At 35.2% G+C, this 27,016-nt stretch overlaps 3 protein-coding genes and 1 non-coding gene across 5 annotated transcripts; 2 read left to right on the plus strand and 2 right to left on the minus strand.

The window, feature by feature from the left end:
* Positions 1-2,103: 2,103 nt before the first annotated feature.
* On the minus strand, positions 2,104-7,119 carry LOC121980722 (ras-related protein RABF1-like). Its single transcript, XM_042532898.1, has 8 exons — positions 6,953-7,119; positions 4,826-4,902; positions 4,224-4,307; positions 3,527-3,621; positions 3,285-3,390; positions 2,729-2,818; positions 2,559-2,645; positions 2,104-2,386 (listed from the first exon to the last, which is right to left on the minus strand). Exons 1-8 carry the CDS (start codon positions 6,975-6,977, stop codon positions 2,354-2,356), a joined length of 597 nt encoding a protein of 198 aa, XP_042388832.1. The 5' UTR covers positions 6,978-7,119; the 3' UTR covers positions 2,104-2,353.
* Positions 7,120-7,318: 199 nt separating this feature from the next.
* On the plus strand, positions 7,319-12,036 carry LOC121979692 (transmembrane protein 208 homolog). Its single transcript, XM_042531681.1, is given in 5 exon segments — positions 7,319-7,450; positions 9,057-9,207; positions 9,210-9,231; positions 11,082-11,166; positions 11,995-12,036. Coding segments are annotated over 5 exon segments (432 nt in total).
* Positions 12,037-12,736: 700 nt separating this feature from the next.
* Positions 12,737-12,817, minus strand: TRNAL-AAG. The gene has a single exon. It is a non-coding gene; the product is annotated as a tRNA-Leu (tRNA).
* A 1,019-nt stretch (positions 12,818-13,836) lies between these two features.
* Positions 13,837-21,403, plus strand: LOC121980723 (nudix hydrolase 20, chloroplastic-like). 2 transcript variants are annotated; one of them, XM_042532900.1, is made up of 10 exons: positions 13,837-14,198; positions 14,300-14,364; positions 14,693-14,873; positions 15,281-15,361; positions 15,635-15,760; positions 16,776-16,855; positions 19,604-19,719; positions 20,416-20,536; positions 20,744-20,831; positions 21,146-21,403. In XM_042532900.1, exons 1-9 carry the CDS (start codon positions 13,926-13,928, stop codon positions 20,811-20,813), a joined length of 1,113 nt encoding a protein of 370 aa, XP_042388834.1. In that variant the 5' UTR covers positions 13,837-13,925; the 3' UTR covers positions 20,814-20,831; positions 21,146-21,403. The 2 variants fall into 2 exon arrangements, with proteins under 2 accessions (XP_042388834.1, XP_042388835.1); XM_042532901.1 differs by lacking the exon at positions 21,146-21,403 and having other exon boundaries at positions 20,744-20,974.
* Positions 21,404-27,016: the final 5,613 nt, after the last annotated feature.

A 27,016-nucleotide genomic window follows, 5' to 3' on the forward strand; every position in this document is an offset into this window, starting at 1 on the left:
GAAAGCAGCGGAATGAAAAAAAAGAAGAAGAGGACCGGTATTTAAAGGTTTAAGTGGATTAAATGAACGGTCATGATGATTAATACTCAATGATGGACGAATGGGATTCGTGGATTAAAGGAACGCACGTGATGATCAGTTATGATCAATGATATTGTGCAGCTACTTAAATAAATCCAAACATTGCTTATTTAACCATATATCATCAGGATAATTTCAGGGCAACGATTCAGCAGAGTCTTCTCAAATAATCAGTTATATTCGTGGTTCGAGCTCCAACTATAATAAATTTATCGAAATTTTTTTTCCAAATAAGATACGTAACTAAAGAATATTAGACTCTTGGGCTGTCGATTTACCTGGTGGACTGTGAAAAATTTTCATGGGACCGAACTGGTTACCCCAAGCCGTTACCCAACCTAATTAATTTTTTTTTCTCATATAATCAGTTATGATCAATTATAATGCGCATGAAAAATGAAATAATTACTCCGAGATAATGGTACAGTAATAAAATATCTTAGGGGGCGTTTGGTTCTTTCCTAAGAATAGGAATCGGAATGGGAATAATTGTATTATGGAATGATAATGAGTATGAACATGAATATCACTCTTAAAAGCAATGTTTGGTTAGTTGCATTCTATCGGAATAAATCAAAATTTTCTTTTTTACCCTTAAAGGAAAATAAGAAAAAAAATTAGATGTGAGAGAAAGATGAATGTGAGAGAAAAATATGATGAAAGAGAATGTATGATAAGAGAAAGTGTGATGAGAAAGAATGAAGAGAGAGAAAGTGTGATGAAAGAAAATGAGAAAAGAGAGTATGATAGGAGAGAGCATGATGAGAGAAGATGAAAGAGAGAATATGATGTGAGAGAAAGTAAGATGGGAGAGGATGAAGAGAGAGAAAATATAATGAGAAAAAAATGAGGAGAGAGAATGTGATGAGAGAGAAAATATGGTGAGAGAGAAAATATGGTGAGAAAGAAAGTATGATGAGAGAGAAAGTGTGATTAGAAAAAAAAGAATAGTAAGTGTGATGGGAGAGATTGAGGAGAGAGAAAGTATGATGAGGGAGAAAGTATGATGAGAAAAAAAAGAGAAAATAGAATGTGATGGGAGAGATTGAGGAGAGAGAAAATATGATGAGAGAGAAAGTATGATGAGAAAAAAAGAAGGAAGAGAGTGCGATGGAAGATATTGAGGAGAGAGAAAGTATGATGAAAGAGAAAGTGTAATGAGAAAAAAAGAGGAAAGAGAGTGTGATAGTAGAGATTAAGGAAAGAGAAAGTGTGTGATAAAATGATGAGAAAATATGATGAGAGAGAATAAAGAGAGAGAAGTGATATGAAAGAAAAAATAAATAAATATATTTTGATATTTGATATTAAGGAAGAAAATTTTAGTTTTAGGTGAAGGGTATTTTTGGAATAAGGAAATATTTTGATTGATGAAAATAGGGTAATGACTTATTGAAGGGAAGGTACATGAGAATGAGTTATTACACAATTTCAAAGATTCATTCCCTTATTTATATTCCTATTCCTATAATCCAAACATTAACAATGACAGAGTGAATTCATCAAGTGCACCTCAATCGAATTACTCGAGCATAACTCACTCTTTGTCGTTATAAGCATGTTATGTGGTCATGAGAAATTCTACTAAAGTTTTCACCTAAAAGCCACTGGCAATTCGATCCAATCATATTGTATTGCTCGTATGGCTTATTGCCTAATCTTCAACATAACCAATCTTTTTAAATTAATCATATCAATTTTATTCTTCCTTCAATGAAAACCATAAGCCTAAACTGCAATCACATATCAAGAAAGCAAAAACAACTTTAGCATTCTTCTTCCATCTTGCCAGTGCCGTGGGATCATGATGCCGCGATATTCAAACCCTAACTACGACATATTTATGATGCATTTATAAAAATACCGTTTCCAAATAGAGGGCGTAACCAAGAAATACTGAGCTTCTAGACTAATCACGATGTGCACTTTCCGATTTACTCTGATGACCGGTAAAAAATTTTCATAAAACCAAACCAGTCAGACTAACTGAGATTATCATTTTTTTCTCATCTTGCCATTTCATTTTCTTAGTATGCCACAATCATCATCGACAGACAGAATTTAGACAGGAAATTGACAAGCATACGCAAGACTTGTCAGAAAATATCGCACTAATTTATCGTGTGTGACATCAGAAACTAAACGCAACACACATCATTGTCGTTGTCAAACCATATTTTATCTTTGTTACTCGAAACCGGTTACATAAATTATATCCCCCATTCAACTCTGTGCATGAATCATATCAGATCAGATCTTCCAGAAGCCACATTTAAGATGTCCGAGGAAGTCGCTTTGCGATCTCCTGAAATAAGAGAGAAGAACAATTTACAAATGCATTTTGTATGAAAAAATTTTGGCCTAGGTAGAGTCATGGAGCACGATAATATTCACACGAGTTGACATCGTATGCAACTGTTCTTAGAGTAAAATTTCAGATCCTCACTTGATTGACTGAAAATTTGTTTATTAATTACCTGAAAAAGTTCATTGATATTATTAGCCGTCTTTGCAGATGTCTCAATGAAGAACATACCATTCCCTTCCGCATACTCCATGGCATCCTTCAAATGAATGAATTCATAAGGATAAATATATGTTGATTCGAGTTAAGACGATGGACAAACAATTAGAAATCAATGTCTACCCCGGATGAGACAGTCCTATTTTCATCCAAATCAGCCTTATTACCAACCAATGCCATGACGATACCAGGACTGGCATGCTTCTGAAGTTCCTGTTGGACATAAAGTTAAATTCATAAATCTGAAAAGATGATGGGATACAGATCTTTGAAATCAAAACACATACAAGATCCTCGAGCTTTTGAGTGATTAGAGGCTCAGGCTACAGAGTTAATCAAGATTTAAGCAAATTGACCGGTTGCAGAAATGCAATCTTGCAAATTTGAAATTATGATGCCCTTCATTATGTATCAGTTTACTAAGTACATTGAAAAATTAAATACGAGAATGTTCCTACAGCGCGCAAAGCCCTATGAAGTCATCGTTCATTGTAAATTATCTAAAAACACAAGTACAAAGTTCTGAAGAGAAGTAAAACCCATCATATACATTATATCAGATACCCACCTGCAGCATGATTAAAACTGGTGAAATCAGTGTTATGTGGATTGACTTAAACTCGGTGGCAACGTATAAAATGAAGCAAAAAAATTCCATCCAGGAGGTTCAGAATGATACCTTAACCCAATATTGTGCTTTTCTAAATGTTTCTTCACTTGTTATGTCATATACCACAACCGCAACAGCAGCTCCCCGATAGTAAAGAGGAGCCAATGAGGCATACCTAGCGATGATAACATCATAAACAAGACATATCTTTAGAGCTCCTCCACATTTTTTAAGATCCTCAAAGTATATGATAGATATGTATCTATAAAAAACAAAAAAAATATCACAACTTTAATAAAAAAATCACCCGCCTTTCTTGTCCAGCTGTATCCCATATTTCAAACTTCACTGTTGTGGAATCTTGCAAGGCTAGTGTTTGTGATAAGAAGGATGCACCGATGGTAACCTATGTATATCGAATAAAAATATTCAACTATCAGAAGTAACCACTAAGCCTTGTGCTACTGGAGAAAGAAGCAAACTAAAGAAACACATGGGCTGTAACATAATTAACTAAAAAAATTGCTGTGCCACAAGTAAAATGAACCTAATTTTCACCATTACTTAAGATTATCTAAAGTTCTACCACTGTTTTGTTTTACAACCAAAATCGACAGGTGAAGAAAAAGTCTGGTTAACACTCTTGAAGACTTTCTTTCAATACACATGGATCACTCTAATTATTGTTTCTTCAGTTTGTATTAATACTACTAGATTATTCAACACAGAGTGCTTAATCATTCAGCCTTTTTATCTCCAAAATAAATGAATGAACTTTTAGAGGAAAGGATGCAGTTAACAGGGTACAACTCTCAAATTGGATCATCATGTTTTGTATATTGCCATTTTTATCTCATTCACTGCATCCTTGCAGACATAGATTTAAGAATCCAAGAAATAGTTCTAAGAGTTTCAAGTAGCAGGATCTTAGTCTAATAATTCAAATGCAGGCAAAAGAATGCACTTTGGTAATAGCAATTGCTAGATAATCATTAGATAAAGAATTGCCTTTGAAGTAGGGTCAAATTGGCCACGAACGAACCGGAGGACTATGCAGCTTTTACCCACACCAGAATCACCTAACAGAACCAACTGCAAAGATGAAATTTCATATTATCCAGCTTTTACTTGGCAACAGTCCAACAATAGCACCAGCTGGAAACAATTAACTTTAGGCTACAGAGGTCAACATATTACTGTCCATAATTTAGTTAGCTTATATCTTCCATATAAGACATTCAATCAAATAAAATTTGATATAAACACACACACACACACACACACAATGCATGGATAGTTAGCAATTCAGTTCAATTTCTCCACCTCATGCTAAGAATTATACTCCACTTGTATACAAGTAAAGATCGCTTATGCTCCAGAAGAGTTACACCCTTGTGCTCCATTCAAGGAAACTAAACACTGAAATACAGAACAGTCGAGAGAAACAAGAAGAGAGTATTTCTAACTAAGAGGAAGCTATCTATAAAAGTATTGAGTTAACTTATCAAAATAGATTTTATATTTGACTAATTATAATATTTATGAAGCACTTAGATTTTTGTAATTATATGGAGAGCCTAGCTGAACTTCATAAGGCAAGCAGGGCATACCTTCACACGCAAGTTTTTTGGGTCAGTGGCCATGGAATTTTCAGCATCCAAACCACCCAAATTTCTGGCATTTCGGCCTGACCATTGCCAGATACACATAATTAGATTATGTTATTTTCATATCCTAGCGTCAATCATTTGATTTTCCATCGACAGTGCTTGCGCATGACAACAAAACAGCAAAAAGTAAATAGATGCTATAAGTGTTGGAAAGGCAAAGTACTACTAACATGCATGTAAATTGCAACAAACTAAAAGATGTTTAAAGTTTGTCATTATTCCTACTAAACCACACCATTAACCCTGGAAATCTATATGAAACCCAGCAATCTTGCCATTTAGAATGCTGAATTTCTACCTATGGGAACTTAGTAACTACTGATTCCTCAATTGTTAGGATACAATTAAAGTCCCACATTGAAAAGATATAGAAAAAGATTATGGGTTTTAAAGGATATAAGATATCTGCATTGACATGAGACATTTTGGATAGAGTCCAAAAATAAAGTCATGAGAGCTTAAGAACAAAGTGGACAATATCATGTTATTGTGGAGACATGTGTATATCATTTGAACACAACAAATGGTATCAGAGTCATGGTCCAGACCAGATGCCATGCGGGATGACCTTGAATGAAGTTGCGGGAGACCCGGAGCTGGTCAGGATGACCGGATGCTTGTGGGGAGGGCCCGGAGTTGGTCAGGATGACCGGATGCTTGCAAGGAGGCCCGGAGCAAGTCAGAGTTACAGGCTGCTTACGGGGAAGCCTGGAACAGGTCAAGAGTGACCGGATACGGAGACCCGAAGCAGGTTAGGGTGACCGGATGCGAACGCTTACAGGGAGGACCGAAACATGTTAGGATGATCAGATGCTTACAGAGAGGCTAGAGTAGATCAGGGTGACCGGATGCTCGCGTGGATGTCCGAAACAGGTCAAGAGTGACCGAATGCTCGCGAGGAAGCCTGGACCATGAGAGTAATGATGTTCCTTTGTTTGAGGAGACCCGAAGCAGGTTAGGATGACCGGATGCGAATGCTTGCAGGGAGGACCGAATCAGGTTAGGATGACTGGATGCTTCCAGAAAGGCTAAGAGTAGATTAGGGTGACCGGATGCTCGCGTGGATGTCCGAAACAAGTCAAGAGTGCTCGGATGCTCGCGAGGAAGCTTGGACCATGAGAGTAATGACGGTCCTTCGTTTGAGGAGAGGATTGTTGGGAAACACAATCAAAGTTCTACATTGAAAATATATGGAAAAGATCATGGGTTTAAAAGGAAGTAAAATATCTTCATTGGCATGAGACCTTTTGGATAGAGTCTAAAAATAAAGCCATGAGGGTCCCAAAGTGGACAATATCATATCATTGTGAAGATATGTGCATATCCTTTGGACACAACATCCATTTTCTCCTTTCCAAACACCTATTATGAGCTGAACTAACTCCTTCGCCCATCACCCCCAGTTAGCATTTCTCACTGCAAAGCAATTTCTCCATTCATAAGAGCCTAAATTTCTTCCTCGACCTTCTATAAAATATCTTGTACTTGGCAAATATCATATATCTTTCACAGACCTCTCTCAACTTTCTTGTCATAAAAAGCCCGATTTAAAATCATGACTTCGTAACAAAGCAAAACATTTATGAAGCTGACAAACGCCAGAACAACACAAATCTGCAACAAAATCATCTCAAATCATCATAAAATGGGCTCATAATCACCACCAAGTTTGCAGTTTTAAAAGCGTATCACTGTTTTTCCCATAGTTCGTTGACCTCCATCCACGCACAATAACAACCGGCGCACATCTCTCACATTTCGCACGAGAAAAGAAGGCAAAAAGGATAATTTTTTTCCTTCAAAATTGAAGTGATAACCGATAGAAACTAACCACGTTTGAACATCATCACAGCCTCACTTCAGAATCAACACACCCTAATTCGAAAGGTGCGATAAGGGCTTCATATAAAAAATTATTCAAGCTAACTCCAACTTCCCGGCAACAGAAAAGCTTACCGGATTAATAAATTAAGGACCCTAGAGAAGAGGAAAGGGGGCAATTGGAAAGCCATGGTTCAAAGCCCTGAAGAGAAGAGAAGAGAAGAGAAAGGGAGAGGAAAAGGGGACCTGGAAGAGAGGAGGAGCACCCCATCTGCGGGAGGAGGCGAGGCGGGGGCGTCCGAGTTCGACGGGGGAGGAGAGGGATCCCAGAGGAGAAGGGGGGCGAACGAGTGGGCTCGGCTGGGTCGAAAACGAGTTGAACGAGTCCAGTTAAGGGAGGAGAACAGAAATCAGACGCCGTTTTTTTTTTTTGTCATTTCCCTTTTTTATATTTATATTTAATTTGGACATAAAAAATATTAATATTTAATAAATGTCGTTTTTGTACGATTTGTAAAATCATTTTTTATTTTTATATGTCAAAAATTTATTAGAGGCAAATGGTGTAAAATATATTTTCTATTTTAAAAAATAATAATAATTGAAAAAAAAATGACGGTTACCTATAAATTCATAGACCTACTGAAGAAGCGAGAGTTTGGGAGCGATGGTGAAGCCAAGAAGCGGAAGGAGGAGAACAGGAAGCACATGACCAACCTCCGCCGCCTCATCATCGCCTCTAACGTACGTTTGATCTCCACTTCCGAATCCCTAGTCTCTTTCTCTCGTTGTCACTTTTTTTTTCTTCTAATTCTATCCTATACTTTGTGGATCTTTTGTTTTACTGCCTTCTATGCCGGACTCTTTGGGAATCGCTCGACGATATTGTGGAAATAGTTCGTTTGCGAGTAATTTTCTGATACATTTTACATTATTCTTTTGTCGGGCAAGAAGGACGAAATTTAGTCTAAAGACTAGAATTAAAGTAACTAGGAAGTCAAGTAGAAGAGTATATCATGAAGCATTTTGGATTTGATTCTTTTAGTTAGGCATCATAATCGATAATCTCACGGAGTATATCTATCGTTTCGATTGAAAAGTTATGGGACGGTATAACATTGTGTATCTTTCGAATTTAGTTAAAACACCTGTCATCTTCTATAGGCTTGAATTAAGTTTCTACGGTCGTGCATGACATGCTTTCACAAGTTGTCTTTAGGCATCTCCTCGGTTAGAATTATCTAAAGAACAATTTCTGCCTTTTGCCTTTTAGGTTCTTTGTTCACAAAATCTATCAATTAAACCATTACATAGAGCGCTATTAATTAGAGATTGTGGTAAGAATATTCATTCTTTACAGGTCATCATGTTGTGCATCAGAGAAACAACACAAACAATTGTGTTATGTAGTAAAATTGAAAAAACTTAGATGGATGTGCTGGATTACTATATATATATAACGATACTAGCTCTGTAGTCTGTAGAAGTGCAGATGTCAAAAATTTAGATGATAGAAATGAGTAAACATGTTAATCATTAAAGATAACAGATAGTCAGATACATTTGGAAAAGTTAACTTAGTTATAGACATAGTTGAAGCTGATGGTGTAAAGGAATACCAAATTAATCACAAAGATGAATGATAAAATGAATAGCCAGTTTAAGAAGCTGAACTGGTCAAATTCACTAGTCATGAAATAATGGTCGTTTGTGGAAGCTGCTGCAGGTCAAATTCATTAGTTGGTTCAGTTTGTGATTTTTACGACTGAAGTTTTTTTAGAAGATACGCAAACAACCCATGAAATATATGTGAGCTATATCAACTTTCTTTGTTCTAGTTATAGCTTTATTTAGTAGAACTTTCTATACTTTTTTTTTGTATCATTCTCTGATTCCATTTGACATTCCTTAATTGGTTGATGATGATGAGCAATATAACAGAGGAAACACAATAAACATACTATTTGATACACAAACTATGATCATGATTTTGGTTCAGATCTTCTTGTTTCTTTATCAGACAGAAATACAATAAACATACTATTTGATACACAAACTCAATTTTGCCTATATAGGTTCTCAGTAAAAAGCGACAGTGATGAAAAAAGAATTTGGTTGTTTAATTTTAATGTATTACTTTTAATGAGTTTAATGAAAACCTGTAAGGAGATAGTTTGTGGCTTTTGGGATAAGTTCATTGTTTACTTCTCAAAGAATATTTGAAGTGATAGATTGAGTTAGCGATTGCATGTGTTGTAGTTGATAGCTGATAATACATTGAGGAATATGATCATGTTCTGCCGTGATTTTTCCCCTTGATAGATAGTAAATATGAAACATTGGATTTCAGGTCATTTATGTTCTAGTGCGAATGGTTATATTTCATGCAACTTTTACTTGGAAGCATTGGATTGGTCTTCTTGTGACATCTATTGCTTATGGGCTTCCATATAAACAACTTGACAGTATGGAGCAAGGGTAAGATGGTGAACTTTTAGATGGTGTCACACTGGTGGAATTTGTGGGTATGTTTCGGCTATCAATTCGGATCTTATTCTTAAAATTAACTAGCCTGTCATTGTTTCTATATCAAAAATGTTAAGTATTAATGATTATGAAATTTTACGCTAGGCTGGATTTACTCGGTAAGCATCATTAATGAAAAAAATGGTATGTTCGTATACTAAATTGGAACCTATTCTTTAACTTCTAAATAGAGAGGCACATAATTCATAGCAATTTTTTCTTTTAATGTGTGTGAAAAATCTTATATTTGATGGGCTGAAGTGATGTATGGCATTTTTTTTAATGTCAATGAACTATCATCATCATCATCAAGTCATACTAATCCAAAATCCCAGTTATTTTGAGTTGGCCACATTGTTATTGTCATTGAATTAGACTCTATGCAAACTTATCACTTTTAATGATTATGTTTGGTCTCGTAATTAACTTTTATGGTCTGTTTACTGCAGAGGATGAAAAAGTGGAGAATGGAAAAGCAAAAGATTTTCCTTTTATTTACATCCACTCATTTTCTCACTTTTTTTTAATTCTCACTACTCTTCCAACCCTCTACTTTTCCATCCTTTAGAGCAAACCTACCTTAATGGCAACTAGTAGAGTTTTCTTTGGTTTCCTATCCCTCACACCTCAAACTCTACTAATAACTTTTTTCCCCTTCCAATGTTTTATATTAAACGGAATCACATGCTCAAGTTACTACATAAATTGCTGAATGAAAAATTGCAGTGTTGTGTTCCTCTTGGATTGTAATTGGTGAGACTTTTGTTGGTTGTAATTGTTTGTTGCAACTTAGATGTTGATTCTTCCAATAGAATGAGAAACTATAGAAATTTTTTTTGTGATTGTTGATATTGTTGAAATATAGATCAAAAAAGGATAGTCCGGTGCACTAAGCTCTCACTGTGTGAGGTCTTGTGGAAGAATCCATTATATGCAGCTTTACCTTACTTTTTGCAAGAGGCTGTTTCTAAGATTCGAATCCGTGACTTTTTGGTCACAAAACAATAATTTTACCATTACGCCAAGGCTCCCCTTCTTGTTAAAATATAGATCAAATTTCAATATTGATCCAAGATTGAATTGGTATGGTATCAAGATGATTCCATCTTGATATTGAAAGGGCATTGCCACCTATGTAATTGGGTCAAAAATGGATCTAACCATTCCATGGTACTTGACACGCTTGTTACTTGACACGCTTGTTGTGGCACAATATATATTTTGCTACCTAGACCATCGTATATGATTTTAAAATCATGGAGCGCGATTACCAATCTTGTGTCCTTAAACATTGATTTCCACTTCTCTCATTGTAGAAGTGAGAAGGAGTGAAAGAGAACTTTCCTCTTTTCTTGTCAACACAGTTTTACTATGTTTTGATTACAGAAGGATTCTCTTTTGACCATAGCATATGAGTTAACTGTTAAGTTTTTTAGTGTCTGATTCTATGAATTATCAGTAGACGAAGTTTCTCAATTCATTGTGTGGCACTTTTGTGATAAGTAGATAAGCCTTGTTAGGAATTGATAAGTTAAGATAGAGAAGAATTAGCTAAAAACACTCTTTTTCAAAAAAAAAAAAAATTGAAGCATATTAAACAAAGACAATGTTTCAACCTGCAGACATGATACACAATTTTGTTTGCATAATATACTACTGCTGCAAACAATGTGATTTATCAGGATACTTTGACATTATCTGGTGCCTTGTTTTGGAGAAGGCATATATAATTGTGTTCGTGTTGAATGTTTCATGTTCCTAGTTAATATTTTTTTTCCTCTCAAAATAATATACTGGGAATAACTTGGAAGTCTTGAATACTACTGTTATTACCAATTTTTTTTTGCAGTTATTTGCACGATGTGATCTACATAACTAGCTTTGTGCAGATAATGTCCATCTTACCCGGTAAATTTTGGTGGACTTACTTGGTGGTAAGAATCCAAGGAACTCATTCTTTTTTCTGTTTTCATTGGATTTATAGCAGGAATTCATATTCTTTGGAATATTTTCCTACAATTAACATTCATTTGGTCAAACCTATATAACTTGCATGAATGCAAGATCTACTGTGGATGTATAGTATGAAAATTTGTAACAATAATGATAAATCAATTTCACTATCATTAAAGCTTCAAGCAAGCTCTTATTAATATTATTTTATTTTAAGTTTGACTTGAATCCAGGCTTTCTAATTTTTCTTTTTCCTTCACATTGTGCTTTTGGGGGAAATTCCTTCTCCGTCCCTGTCACTAATAATATCTAAATTAATTAAAAAAATGTATATATTGGCTAACATTTTTGGTTGATCTCGACTTCTCAAACCCTTTTAAATATTAAATCTTTGCTTACCTTCGAATATTCCCATAACCCTGCATCATCTCAACATATTTTCTATTGTTTTATTATTTATTAGGGCCACAAGTAATTGCTCTCAAATCCATAAAGTATGATAGATCGCACCACAGATTTATATTAACTAACTAAATTTTTTTAGTTAACTAATTGTACATCTTGCAACCGTTTTGCTAGTAGGATTAGATTTAATTGCATTCGAACTACAGCTGCCTTGTTCATGTTCATAGATACGAGCATTTGGGTTCCCCGGGTAAAGTTGAGTTAGTTAGTACGGAGTAAAGTTATTATCATAGGACAAGGGTTCGAATCTCGGTACAACTTTCCGATTTACTTCCTCACATATGATCATGGGGCCGATCGTGTGAGGCTGTTGGGATGACAGATCTCATCTTTTGCTATCATAGATACAAGCATTTGGTGTTTACAAGTTATCTGATCTACTATAAGTATTGCTAGGGGGTTCAGAGTTATGGAAACTCTATCTTCTCACATTGGTTGTATTTTCCTCTAATACTCGCTCGCAGGGGGAAACGGAGAGGAAGGCTGCAAGGGGCAAATTTGTTAAAACCGGGAATCGATAACAGCGTAGTCGATCTGCTTGTTATAATAGATACCAAAAGAAGAACCTCCTTGAGTTCAAGGTGAGGATTTACTGGCTGCAACCTTTTTGGATAAATTATTTTGTGCAGTTAAAACCTTTTGGAGAAGTTCTCTTGATGTGGTGTTTACTTGGAGGAGGAAAATAAATAAAGGGAAGTAGCTGAAGTGAGAGAGAAAAGAATGGACAAATTATCTTCCATCCTCTCTGTTCGCTTGGAGGGGGGATGTTGGTTCTTTCCTTGTGCAAGTTGGAGGTTCAAAGCTTCTTTCCCTTGTATGAACTTGAAGGAAATTGATTTCCCCTTCATTTTCTCACCTACACATAAAGGCAATAGTCAAGAGACTAACATGACTCGAGGATGATATTCGCACTAATGGAAGCTTTCCAATTTAAAGGAATTGGAAAGAGAGATCGACGTCTTCCCTTCTTCGTAGTTTTTCCAGCAGAGGAAGAACCTAACGGGTCAATTTTTGTTCTTTCTTGATGCATAATGTTTTCGCATATATATGTTAATTTGTATAGCGGCTTCTGAAAAAATTTAATTATGTTGAGAGTGGGATTTGAACCCACGCCCTTTCGGACCAGAACCTTAATCTGGCGCCTTAGACCAACTCGGCCATCTCAACGTTATGTTCTATCAAACCATTATATTTTACTCATCTTTTTAGTCAATGCCTCGATAAAGACAAAATCTCGAATGTATACGATCTAAGTTTCGGTGATTGAAAAAATTATCAAATCTTTGTAAGCGTAGGAAGAGAATTAAATATTTATGAATAAATTTAGTGCTCAATTCAATAAATATTTATTTTTATTTATTTAATATACATCAATTAATTAAATGAATTAATTTAAATAATTTTATCATTTAAATCAATAAAGTTACCGTACATGTGTTACATGCTTAATATAATACATAAATATACATATAAATTGGATTTGATAAATGTATGTAAAACTCATGTAATAGTAAAATATAAGGACGACGTTCGAAAAATTCCAGTAACAAATTATTTTAATAGATTTTTCATCATAAAAAATTAATTTAATTTTTTATATTAAATATTAAACTAATAAAAAGATATACTATAATCTTAATTAAAAGATCGAAAAAGATATATTTTTTAATATTTATACAAACTTATTTGCTTATGATATTGTCAATCATAAAATGTGAAAATAAAAAAAATTATAGTAATACATATTTTTTATATAAAAAATAATCAAAAAATTATTAATAAATTTTAAATAACTATTTTTAGTATAAAAAGGAAAATAATATTAATATACTTTTATTTTGGACTCCATTAAAATTAATGGATAAAGAGTCGTAATAAAATAGTACGATAAATAAAAATTATTAATATTCATAAATATACTGATGAACGAGGTTGATGTTTATTAACAAAGTTTTTTTTATCAAATTTATAAATAAGTAAAAAAACTCTTAAAATACTTTAAAAAACACAATATCAAATTAACTAACCAAATGAAAAATATAAAATAATTTTAAATAATTAGATAAATTTAAATTAAAAATTTAATGAACAAACTGAGGTAAAACAAGACTCATGATTTCAAAATTTTAAGAATTTTTGATGATTTTAAGACGTCAAAGGGTGTTTTTACAAAGTCGGTACTTATCAAGATTCCGTACCATGAACGGCGTCCATCTTCCAAACTCCAAGTAATCAAGTAGTCGACCGCCGCCCCGATGCCCGCGAGATCTCGTTGATGTGCTATCTCATGGCCTGCGTTCGCCTCCCGTCGGCGGCCGCAGCCAGTCCTCTGGCCTCCTTCCGCGTCTCTACTCTCCCGCCGCGGTTCGCTCGACCCGGAATCAGGCTCACGAAACCCCTGAGGCGATTCGCTTCGCTCGCGGCTTCGACCGCCCGAGCATTCGACTGGGACGACGTCGTTCGGGTCGCCGAGGAGGTTCGCGAAGACGAGGATCCTTCTGATCTCCGTGGGTACTTTGAGAAAGTTCGACTCTGTAACCGTGGATCGGTGCGCCCCTTCTCCTTTCATAGTTTTCGTTCTTTTCATTTATTTATTTTTTTACATTAATGGTTTTCTCAATGCGGCGAGTTTGCTGGAGACACGCGCAGGATTTGCAATCGGAGTTTGTACCTTTTCTGGTCGTGGATCAAATTGTGGGATACGTTCATAATCGGTATGTGATGTTGGCATTGACTATCACACATAATTTTGGAAGATGCAGTAGATGACCGTGACTTCTCGAGCAAGCATTATTTCATCCCAATCTCACTTGTTCTTTAGCTTCTGTATTCGAATGTGTCATCTGGAAAATTGTTAAAATGTTTGGTCGAGCTAAAAGCTATTGGACTCTCTAGAATACCTATTTATAAAGTCGCTTACCAGTTGGTTATTTATTTATCATTCCTCGATAAATTGAAATTGTATGTAATTATTGATATCTGTACTCATCAAGGGAACATTTGGGTGCGTAAAATTCAAGTTCAGGCTTCTAAAAATCTCAGGTTTGTGGACCACCTAAGACAATTTGAGGAGGTTTTTAAAGTAAATTTTGGCAAGAATGAAGCCTATACTGGAGGCAATGTTCAACTGCACTATTCACTTGTGACACCTGAGGAGAGAACAAGGGCAGTTGGAAATGCAATCAAATGCTTGGGAGGGCTGATTCCAGGTATTCGGAATGAGGTACTCTATGGACCTTTTAAGATATAACAAGGTTATGCTTGCGGTTTGAAATGGGTTCACTAGTTAGATATTCTGCCACTTATCATAATGTGATACTGCATCATAACTACATTGTTAACATGAAAATTGACATATGACTCAAATTTGACCATTGAAATCTAAGTATCACCAGTGGAACTTGTCATGTTTGAGAAATCTATGGTCCTCATCTTAGCTTGTTGTTTAAGTATGCAGAATCTCTAAGTATCTCCATTGAGCTTTTCATGATTGAGAAATTTATGGTGACCATCACCATAGACTTGTATTATATCATGTTGGCTACCTGTGTACAAAAGAATGAGATACATATTTTTATTTGTTGTCTTTTCTTCTTGTTTTCTAACTTCTTTCTTTGTGAATCATGGCAGTTATATCCAGTTAAGCCATCATTCGAGGAGCCTGTATTCTTCTCTCTAGAACGTGCTGCTGCACCTTATTTTGGCATAAAGGTTTGTTCTTTTTTCCTTTCCAAATAATATATCATTCTGAAATCTGCTAACTTCCCTTGTCTTGGTTATCAGGTTTAATCTGTAGGGAATGAAGTTTTTGTTATTTGTCCATATGTTTATGCAATTCCAGTTCTTTCTTTTTACTATCATTATTGTTTTTGTTGTCTGCATTATTAGATTATGTCTGATCATGTTTTGGGAATGAGATAAACTATTTTTGACTAATCTTCTGCTTTGTGTTTTCCTTCTTTTACTTTTTTTTTTTATCTCTAGGCATATGGTGTTCATATGAATGGTTATGTGGAGATTAATGGGGAAAATTTTCTATGGATTGGGAAGAGAAGCATTTCAAAGCAAACATTTCCTGGAATGCTTGATCATCTTGTTGCTGGAGGCCTGGTATGTTCTTAGTTTCTATGATGCCATGGTTTTGAGTAATTCTATATTTCTGTGATGCATCGTTAAGCCTAAATCATTAAGGATAGTTATCACTGATAGATCATTTCCTTGTTCTACCTTTTAAATTTCATGGACTATTAGTCCTTACCTAAACACTTTTCATAGTTTCGACTATGTGAATTTCTGCTCCCTGTTGTATATTTATATTGATTAGTTGAATTTAAGATGAACTTCATGTTAAGTCATGGAGTAACTTTATTAATATTATGTCATGTGTAACTCAATGTAAATGCCTTTTTCACATGATTTTCATTGCAAAGTTCCTACCGTTTGATATCCTTTCACAAGTACATGGAAATATAAAGTATGGACAAGTTTAATACATTCAAATAATGCAATATGGAATATCTTCAAATAGGATGTGGACACGTTTAATATATGTAAATATGCAATATAGGAATTCTTCAAATCTGATGTGGTTTCTTGCCTATCACTCTTTTTTTAACACAATATTTAAACAATTCCCCTCATGCTGCCCTATAAAGTAACACTTCTGATCATCTGTCCAAGCAAGGTTTTATAGTACTTAGCAGATGGGAATAAGCGAACTGTAATCTTTAAATGCTAAAGAATTATATTATTGTTTGATTTTCTTCTCTTATCAATACCTATATGAATACATGCATGTCTGTATACAAATATCTACACATGCACTGGTGAAACATACACATATCTTAGTCAGTTAGATTCTCTCTCTAGTTCCATGAACCTAGTGCTGTTAAGTCTAAAATCTAAGCAAAAACAAATTTCAGTTTCCTTTGTGTGATTTTGTGTGACATTCTATTTTTCTGGAATTGTTGGTTGATGGTTGAAGCTGATCTAAGCAGATGGGACATTTCAGTTTCCTTCTTCTTATTGCTGTGATGAGTTTCTTGTTTTTGACAACTTAGTACATTTAGTAGTAAATTAAAGAATTTTTGACTTATGATCAAATTCAACCATTTGATATATTCAGCCACATGGTATGAGCTGCAAAGAGAATCTCCAGAAGGAATGTGAAGAGGAGGCTGGAATTCCAAGATCTTTGTCCAATGTGTATGTTTAGAATTTCCCATTTATCTGTATTATTAATTGTCAGTTAATGCTTCCATGTTTTGTTTTTAACATGAGGTTTATGTATGATCAGAGAAGTCTCACATTTGACTGCTAACCATGTCAATTTAGTGATTTTTGATTGCTAGATAGAATTTGCTACTTTCATTTCGATGCACCATTATGAATATCACATTAAGAGATCATTTGTCTCTTATTCTAGTGGATTATAGCTATAATTAGTTTCAATTATTTTATGCTACCTTTTTTAAGTACCTATATTTATGAATTTTGATAATAGATGAAAACGTTCTCATTGATGATGAAGAATTTAATGAAAGATGGATAAATTATTTTTACAAATAATCATTTAATTATATTATACATAAAATTTAGTTTAATAGACTAAAATGTATGGTAAATTTAGGAATATTATTTTTTTAAAAAAAATTAAGAAAAAGTAATTTTCACTTACCTCCAGTTTGTAATTGTGAACTGCAGCTTACTAAGAGCATCTCCAATGGATGACAGGTTTTTAGCTTTTTTTGTGGGCCCCACCAATAACAAGAAGAGAGAGATTAAGAAGCTGGGTTCGATTTTTCGAACTCAGCTTCTAAATTTCTAGTGACATAAAAAAAGGACAGTCCGATGCACGAAGTTCCCATTATGCGTGGTCCCGGGGAAGGATCCATTGCATGTAGCCTTACCTTGCTTTTTGCAAGAGGCTGTTTCCAGGATTCGAACCCGTAGCCTTTTGATCACAAAGCAACAACTGTACCGTTGCGCCAAGGCTCCCCTTCAAGTGACACTTATGAAAGAGAAAAGTAAAGAAGCTCAAAAAAAGCTTGTAAAAAGTTTCGTTGGTGATGCCCTAAATTCTAAAATAATTGCTAGCCATATAACCAAATCAAAAGACAGGTTCAATTTATTTAATCTCAGAATTAGGTTGGATACACCAAATCTGTAATTAAAATATTAAATATTCTTTAGTATTGATATGACAGAATCCAGCCTCCACGTGACCCGTATGGTCAAAAGTCATGTTGAGTTGTCAGTCAAAGTGGGCCAAATGTGACCCAAAGGAAATTTGACCCAGCCTAAATAAAACTCGGGTCTAATCAGACAAATTAGCTGCTATATCTTAGCTTCAGCTACCGATATCCCTCCATGCCTCAACCTCAGTCTCGTCTGACGTCCTCCATATCTTAGTTTCAACTGTCGACATCTCCCTAGACTTAGCCTTAGATCCAAACGTCTCCTCTAACATCCTCGATATCTCGGCCTCATTAGCCGACATCCTCTTCAACTCAATCTATGATCCTGACATCCTCCTCCTATGTCTTGGCCTCATTAACTGACATTCATCTCAATCTCAAATCTCGGCATCCTCTATCTATGTCTCGGCCTCATTAGGCAACATTCGTCTCAGTCTCAAATCCCAACATCTTCTATCTATATCTCGGCCTCAGCTACCGACATCTCCCCAAACTTAGCCTCAGATCCAAACGTCTCCTCCGACATCCTCTATATCTCAGCCTCATTAGCCGATATCCGTCTCAATCTCAATCTTAGTTCCCGACATCATCCATGTCTCAGCCTCATTAGCTGACATCCATCTCAGGCTTAGATCTCGGTATCACACAGGTCTCGACCCTAGTCGCAACACCCTCTACGCCTTAGTCTCAGATCCTGGTATCGCCTTTGTCTCGGCCTCAGTCGCCGGCATACTCTCTCAGCCTTGGGCACCAACATCCCCCACACCTCAATCTCGGAGCCTGGCATCCTCCTTGCTTCGATCTTAGTCACTGACATACTCTCTCAATCTCAGTCACCGACATCCTTCACACCTCAGTATCAGAGCTCGACACCTTGGTCTCGGAGCCCAGCATCCTCCTTGCTCTAACCAAGTCGCCGACTTCATTTATCCTCAAGGTCACTCCACATCGACGTCATTTCCTCATCCATCCTTATATTGGACCCACACTAAACCCTCATCGACAAGGCCATTTTTCTCAAAAGGTGCAGACAACGACGGCAAAAATTTCAGAAAACGTGGCACTAGGGGAGTGGAGAAGCAGTTGTGTGATTGTCAGACTTGGTCTCCTAGAGATCCTCCTGCAAACACGTGGCGCTTAATGAGTGAAGAGTTAGCTAATGGCTGTTGGATCTAGCCTCCTCATTACCGCTGACGTGGAGATGCTCTTCGGACAGTTATATAAATGCTTGCGAAGGTAATTGCAAGGGACATTTTCCCCCATTCTTCGACTCAACTAGGTCCGATCCTTCTTCTCCATCTTCTTCTTTCAGCATAACACCTCAAGCAAACCCAAACTTGAGCCTCGGAGTGGCCTATTGGGATCCATCCCTGACACCATTCTAACTATCTTTTGGAGTGCATCTCAGATTCCTTCATCCCCCTCACCGACGATCTTCGGAGAGTGCGCATGTCAGCCCATTCGTTGATTGGTGGCTTGACCATCTACGGTATTTCGCCGGAACAAGTATTATAATTGCATGAGGAAATAATAAAGTAATATAGTTCTGAGTATTTGAAATATTTGGATGTGGCTCAATTTGGGGAACTTTGAACCAATTTCATTTTCAATTGTTCCTTTTGACATCAAATCTTGGTTCAAGTAATTTTCATTTTTGAAAAAAAATTCCACTTAAGACTTCTTTTGGGGTATTATCGGTTTATTCTGATTTCTCTGCATCCATGCTTCTTTTGAACAAAAGTTATTTTCACTGCAGTGCCACATCAGTTGGTGCTGTATCTTACATGGATATGGATGGATATAGTTTCAAAAGAGACGTTCTCTTCTGTTACGATTTAAAACTCCCTGTTGATTTTATCCCCAAAAATGAAGGTAACTTTCTCACAGAGAAATTTCCTTTTATGAACTTGATATTCTTACAATTTAAATGTATGTTTCATCTATAATGTTTTTGTTGCTGGTATTTCCAATCTCTCTCTATCATACCTAGTGTCTTCTTTGAATTAATTCATAACTGAGGTTCTTGGTGGTCCGCCAATAACTATCCAGATTAATAACAACTAAAAAACATTTATTATTGAACTTTACTATTCATTACATCAGTGTAATATAAATGATGTACTTATGTAGAAGGGAGAAATCAGGATTCTTCAAAACTGTAACCATTTGACCGCTTTAAACATTTCACATGGTACCTCTATATTATTGTTCTTGCACGCAATATTTATTACTCATTCACTTTTTTCTTAATGAAAAACTATGTACTCTGCACGTTAACAACCAGCCACAATAGACGGCATGACAATTTGACTATGTACGCTGTGCCTTAATAATTAGCCAGAATCAATGGCATGACAGTTTAACTAAAGTTTGAAATAGGTTTTAATCATATTTTGATATTACTATCTGGGCTGAATGGAAATTCTAATGAAATGTGAACAAATTTGTCTCCTTCATCCAATTTTTTGGCAGATTTCTAACATTTACAAAAAGTTTATTGTGTTGGTGAAATATCCAACAATCTTGGTTACTTGCCTATAACATTTCATAATATGCTATTTTCTGCAGATGGAGAGGTGGATAGCTTCAGACTAGTTCCAGTTACTCAGGTTGCAAATGTAATTCGGAGAACCAAGTTCTTCAAACCAAATTGTGCTCTCGTCATTATTGATTTTCTATGCCGCCATGGGTTTGTACATCTTACATAAGTCTTGGGAATTTTTAGATCTTTCTTTCAGCCACACTATTACCGCATATAAATATACAAAGAGTTTTTATGAATTGTTGATTATTGTTGTGTTTTCAAATAATAATGCTTTTTCACTCCATTGGGTCCAATGCAACATGCTAAGACACAGCATTTGCACTCTGAATCTCTGATGTTTTGCGTATCCAGATACATAACTCCTGATGAACAGGGTTACTTAAAGCTGCTCCAGAGCCTACGCAGTGGCGATTGCTCCTAAGAATTTGCTATTGTTTAGGTAACTTTCTCTTTGAACAACTATTGAGGTCCTAGTTTACTTTGCAACTAGTTGATGTATTAAGATGCCATCTAATCGAGGCTTCATCTTTTTAGACTTTAAAGGAATTGCATGGTCATCCTATATACTTTATTTCCTAATTATATGACTTCTGATATAAGATAATTGCATGGCCGTGGTTACTGCCCATTGGAGATTTTCATTGATGATGGTTGATTGCTTTATGCAGGCTCTTTCAGAATTACTATTTTGACTTGTACAAATTTATTTATTTTTTCACATTCAAACAAGTTTGTGGATACTTCTTGTCGCAGAGCTTCATGAGGTGATTGAATACTTCAACAAAGGATTGAAAACAACTATATCACAAAGTGCTGAGAACTCTACGTTTAGCAGCAGAGATTAGTGATTATTGATTCATTCAAGTGCCCGATTCTCCATGTTTTGTTCAGTTATTGCTCCATTTTTTTGAGATTTTAAATCTGTCATATCAGAGGCAGATTATCACCTTTTTCCAAACAAATTATTTAGCATTATATTTCTAATTAAAAATCTTTATTCAGAGAATATATATTGTATAATTTAGACACAATTACATAATTTATGTTCATGGGCAAACCAATTAACACAGAATAGGCTTGAAAAAAAAAAAATCATGACAACATTTATAAGAGGGACAACGAATATAGCATGTGTGATTATTTCCTCCCCTTTATCTTAGACTTGCCTATGGGTTGGGTTCGGAACCTGAACTGGATCAACGGGCTTGTTATTTGTTAACCTGGTTCAACAAGTCAAAATTTGTAATTGGCCTGATTCTAGATGGGTCGGTCAAGGGTTGACCTCCTAATCAATCGGCGAATTAGCAATTCAACGGCTAGTTAATTGCCATTTCATTCATATTTATTTTTTATTTTTTAAAGTTATATTTTTTTAAAAAAATTTTATAATATTTTACTGATATTAATGGTGTGGTTTAATATAAATTAATTAATTTGTTTTAAAATTTTCAATATAGAATTATTTTATATTAGCTTCTTAATACATTTATCTGTGATTATTTTATATTTCTATTAAAATTAACCGCTTTGAATTCTATTTTATATTTAACTCATTAAATTTATTAATCTCATTAACTCTCTTAATTACTGATTTTATATTATTTTTTTATTCATTCTATTTGAATTGTATAAGATATTCAATAATAAATTTATTAAAGAATATAATTTATTTAATAATAAAATTATATATAAATTATGCAATCGGTTCACAATCGAATCGGTTGAACCGGTTACAATTTGATTTTTCTTTTTAACTAATCTAACTGATCAATATTTCTAACTGAAATTGAATAAATTGAATTAATAAAATATTAGATAATTCCACCACTAATTATTATGAGAAGTTATAAAAAAAATAAAAGAAATATAATGAAATAGAATATTTTAATTCTAAAATAATTAATGGTTTAATTTATAATAACTTAAATAAGTATAACTTTTTTATATAGATTTAAAATTTTATAATTATTTTTAAAAATGAAATAATAATAATAATTTTAAACCATTGTTAACTATGAATCAAATCGTAATCGAGTGTTTAGAATCCTGAATCATAATTGTCTTAAAATATTAATATTAAAGCTCTATATTTTTGGAAACATGATCTTCAACCTGGGGTCTACTGTATACCTCATATGCACATTCAATTGTAAGGGTGCGTTTGATATATGTGTTTTTCATTTTCATTTTCTAGAAAATGTGAGTTTTCTAGAAAATAGAAAATGATTTTTTGTCATTTTCTATTTTTTCTAAAATATGTTAGCTATTTTTATAGAAAATAAGTACGAAAAGTGTAAACCAAACACCATTTTTCAGAAAACGTACATTTTCCAGAAAATGAAAATGAAAAACGCACGTACCAAACAGACTTGCGTTTGGTTTGCCCCATTTTCATTTTCATTTTCTGAAAAAGGCACGTTTTTCATTTTTTAGAAAATGATTTTTCCGCGTTTTTTGTTTTCTTATAAAACGCTCTCTCATTTTCTTAAAAATGAATGTGGAAAACGCAAACCAAATGCATTTTCCATTTTCTCATAAAATGAAAACAGAAAATAACGTGAAAAACGCAAACCAAACACTCAGTTTTTTACATTCTCTATTTCGTTCTATTACTTACAACATCCTATAGACGTGATCATTTAATTTAAATTTTTACAAATTAATCTTAAAAAAAAAATTCCTGCAATTCAAAGAAGGAAATCTTGCATCCAAAAACAAAATTAATATAGGTATTCAGCTCGAACTGACAGAAAATCTTGTATCCTTAAGTTAAGGGAATGCCAAATACTTACAATATCTCCTTTTTCCTTCTGGGTAAAATAGGTTCATAGTTTTTTTTTTTTTAGCACAGATCTCCTGGACCACTTTTTTGTGGTCCAGAGGATGTGCCATTTGTATTTGTAGTCATATCGTGGTCATGATCCGGCCGTAAATAATTGCGATCCTTTCTTGGGTTCATCGTTCCCATCAGGTTATAGTTTTTGTTCGGAACGGGCAGTCGGAGGCTGCCCGGAGGCCTCCGGTGATAGATAAGCAGCCAGGTTACTGGGCGCCGAGTGAGGGTGTCCTCCGGGCGGTCTCTGGCCGCCCACTCCAAACAAAAACTATAACCTGGTGGGGACGGTGAACCCAGGAAAATATCGCAACCATTTACGGTCGGATCACGACCACGATCCGACTGTAAATACGAATGACATATCTGTTAGTGAGAGCCCTAGAGCCGATCATATGATGATTGATGTATGGACTCAATGTATCATATTCATATATATATATATTTATAAAGGCATTTCTTTATGGTTATTATACTTACTTGTATTGGTGCCAAATAATTGAGTATAATAGCGTCCTTGAATAGAAAATTCTTATCTATATCAATCGATTGGTTGAATTGATAATGAGATGATATAGAGAACACTACTCTTAATCATTCCTAGTCAAGTATTAACATTCAGGGACAATGTTAATGCGATGAGACTAGCATGTAGGTCAACTCGATGACTTAATCTCACAAGTCATGAATATTAGATACCAAGTTGACATATAGGTATGCATTGGAGAATGTATACTGAATGACCCGCTATGAGAAAGTATCATGGATCGTTATATGAGTGTTATATACTTTCTCATGTGACTATTAGTATGACTATCAGTCCTTGAACCTGAAGTCACCATGGTTCCCTACATAAGGAGTTGTATACTTTGGCTTCGTTAAACGTCACCCGTAAATGGGTGGACTATAAAGGCGATTACTGGGTATGTAACAAATTATGCGGAGAGATGTGAGTGATGTAGAAGGAATTTATCCCTCCTATATGACGGGAGTGATATCATGATTTTTGATATAGTGAGACCAATAAGTGCGTGACCATGCCCAAATAAGTCAATATGAGATATTGAGCTCATTTGATTAGAGTGAGTCTACTTAGAGTTCAAGACATAAATTGATTAGAGGATGACACGGTCTGTGCCTCAATTGATCAATTTAGATGTCAAGGATAGAAGGACATTGTCACATATTATGACAGTCACAATTAATAGTCACAATGGTGATGTTGGATCTCAACATTCTTGTAACTTGGGTAATAATGATTTGTTGTTAGATATCGCTCATTGCTTATGTTTCTAAATGGGTTTAGGAGCATTGCCAACGTTACAAGAACTTATAGGGTCACACATAAAGGGCAGTTAGATGGAGATTAGATTCATATGATGGACCAAGAGGATTAAGTTCATGTGATGAACCAAATTGGATTAAGAGTAATCCAAATTAGACTAATTGAGTTGGACTCAATTTGATTCATGTGTCGAATGAGTCTAATTTAGACTATGATTCATTGAGTCAATTTAAACCAATGAATAAACATTCATTAAATTAAATTGATTTGAATCAAAGGGTAGATTTGATCAACCATGGGAGATAAGAGGTCAAGTTTGACTTGACTTGAGAGGGAAGATGAAGGGTCAAGTTTGACTTGACCAAATGTCACCTCATTGTGACTTGGCATGGGTCGACTAATGATGATGTTCCACATCATCAAGGCTACATCATTGTGTGCCACCACATGAGAAAGACCAAGAGCCATGACTCTTGGTATTACATAGATGTATAAAACCTCTATTAAGTGGCCGGCCATAGTAATGAAGAATAAGTGTGTGCTTATTCAAGGCTTCTTCTTCTTCCTCTCTTCCTTTCTCTCCTTCTCCTCCATTGCCGAGACCTCTCAAGAGTGCTAGCACACTCTAAGTGGTTCTCTCCACCTTTTGTCTGTGTGGATACGTGTAGAGGAGTGTACACTTGACACTCTACGAGATCCGACAACCATTTGGACGAAGCGGGATAAGCGAAGGGCATTGCTACAAGGGTAATAATTCCTTTTCATGTAGATCTAAGGTAGATCTAGTGTAGACAAACATGTACATGAATATTTTATTTATCTTCGCACGGATCCGTGGCTAGCTTCGAGGTTTCTGCAACGCAAAAAATGATTTTTGCGGCTCGAAAGTTCTAACAGTGGTATCAGAGCCAAGTGCGAAGCTTGTACATGTTTGTATTTGTTATTACGAAAAGGTTTCAGATCTGTAAGTTTCTGTAATTTTTCTACTTTTATATATTTTGTGAGTATTTTTCTTGTAGAGGCGAAGCAACAAGTGTTTGGACACTTGTAGGCTTCAAATACCGAGAAAAACCTTTTGAAACGGCAAGGTCTTGCCTAAACAAAATTATTTTTTTTTGGAATAGCGACTTAAGGCGCTATTAGATCAGTTTGGGACACTCGCGATATTCATTTCATGAGAAGGGGCGCTGCCCCTAACCCTGCAAGGGGCATTGTCTCGCGATCGCGCCCGAAAATCGCTAAATGGGACCGCCGAGAAGTTGTGACTCATAAAATTGATAAAACAGTAGTAAAATTATAGAAATTTATGTAAAATATATAATTTAGAATTATGTATGATATTGTGATAGTCATGACCCAAAACCCCAATGTGATTGGTTAAAATTGTGTTGTAATTCATAATATGGCCTGCACGCCATTTTAGTATTGTGCGTGTTGTATATGATATGTGACCTGCGCGTCGTGCCTCCTTTATTATGTTCCTGTTGTAAATAGATTTTAGACTTGAATGTAACTCGAGTTTCATATTTATAATGTACAAAATGAAGCGGTGGAAGGTCCACTCAAGAAGGAGTTACGAGGAGGGTGCTGTCAACACATGGCGGTCAAAAGGAGGCGAAATGCCTACCAAGTTTTGATACTCATCACCACCTCGATCATTTGTTGTTGTTGAATGTGCCAAAGCAGAGCAGCACATATTATCTTGATAGGGTGCGGAGGGACAATCTTGGTCCCGCCTATCAAAACTTGGGTGAGAACAAACTCAATTAGATTGAGTATAACTAGTTAACTCAATTGGATCGGGTAAAACTATAGGCATTTTCCATCAGTTGGGAAGATAGGATAAAGATCACATTTATCTTGATCCTATAAATAAGAGTTACATAAAGATGTAATTGATAATTAGTAATTTACTTATCATACTAAGTCTTGGGCGATTTAGCCAAAGCTAACTTAAGGCGTAGTATGATGTGGATCTTGTCCCACGAGAATTATAGCTAATTGGTATGAATCTAGTAGTGTGGTTTGACCACATCCATGACTTGATTCTACAAAGGCCTTATAATTCAGTGAGAGCATCATTTAGTTAAATGTCTAATTAAATGATAAGTGGAATATGATATTTACTTTCTACTTTATTTATGTTGTAGATTACCATGTTGACAAACACGAACATTTTCTCCCTACATTCTGTCCTTGACAAAGACAAGCTCAATGGAGCTAATTTCCTGGACTGGTACAGGAATCTGAGAATAGTTCTCACACAAGAAAGAAAATTGTACGTCCTGGAGCAACCCATTCCGGAGGCACCTCCTGCCACTGTCACGCGAGCCAACCGAGATGCTTATAAGAAGCATCAAGATGATGTATTAGATGTGTCATGCCTCATGCTCGCAGCCATGAATTCTGAGCTTCAGAAGTAATACGAGTTGATGATTGCTTATGATATGGTTGAACATCTTCGTCAACTATATCAAGGACAAGCAAGGCACGAGAGATTCGAGAT

The sequence above is a fragment of the Zingiber officinale genome, chromosome 5A (assembly GCF_018446385.1).
Source record: "Zingiber officinale cultivar Zhangliang chromosome 5A, Zo_v1.1, whole genome shotgun sequence".
NCBI lineage: Eukaryota > Viridiplantae > Streptophyta > Magnoliopsida > Zingiberales > Zingiberaceae > Zingiber > Zingiber officinale.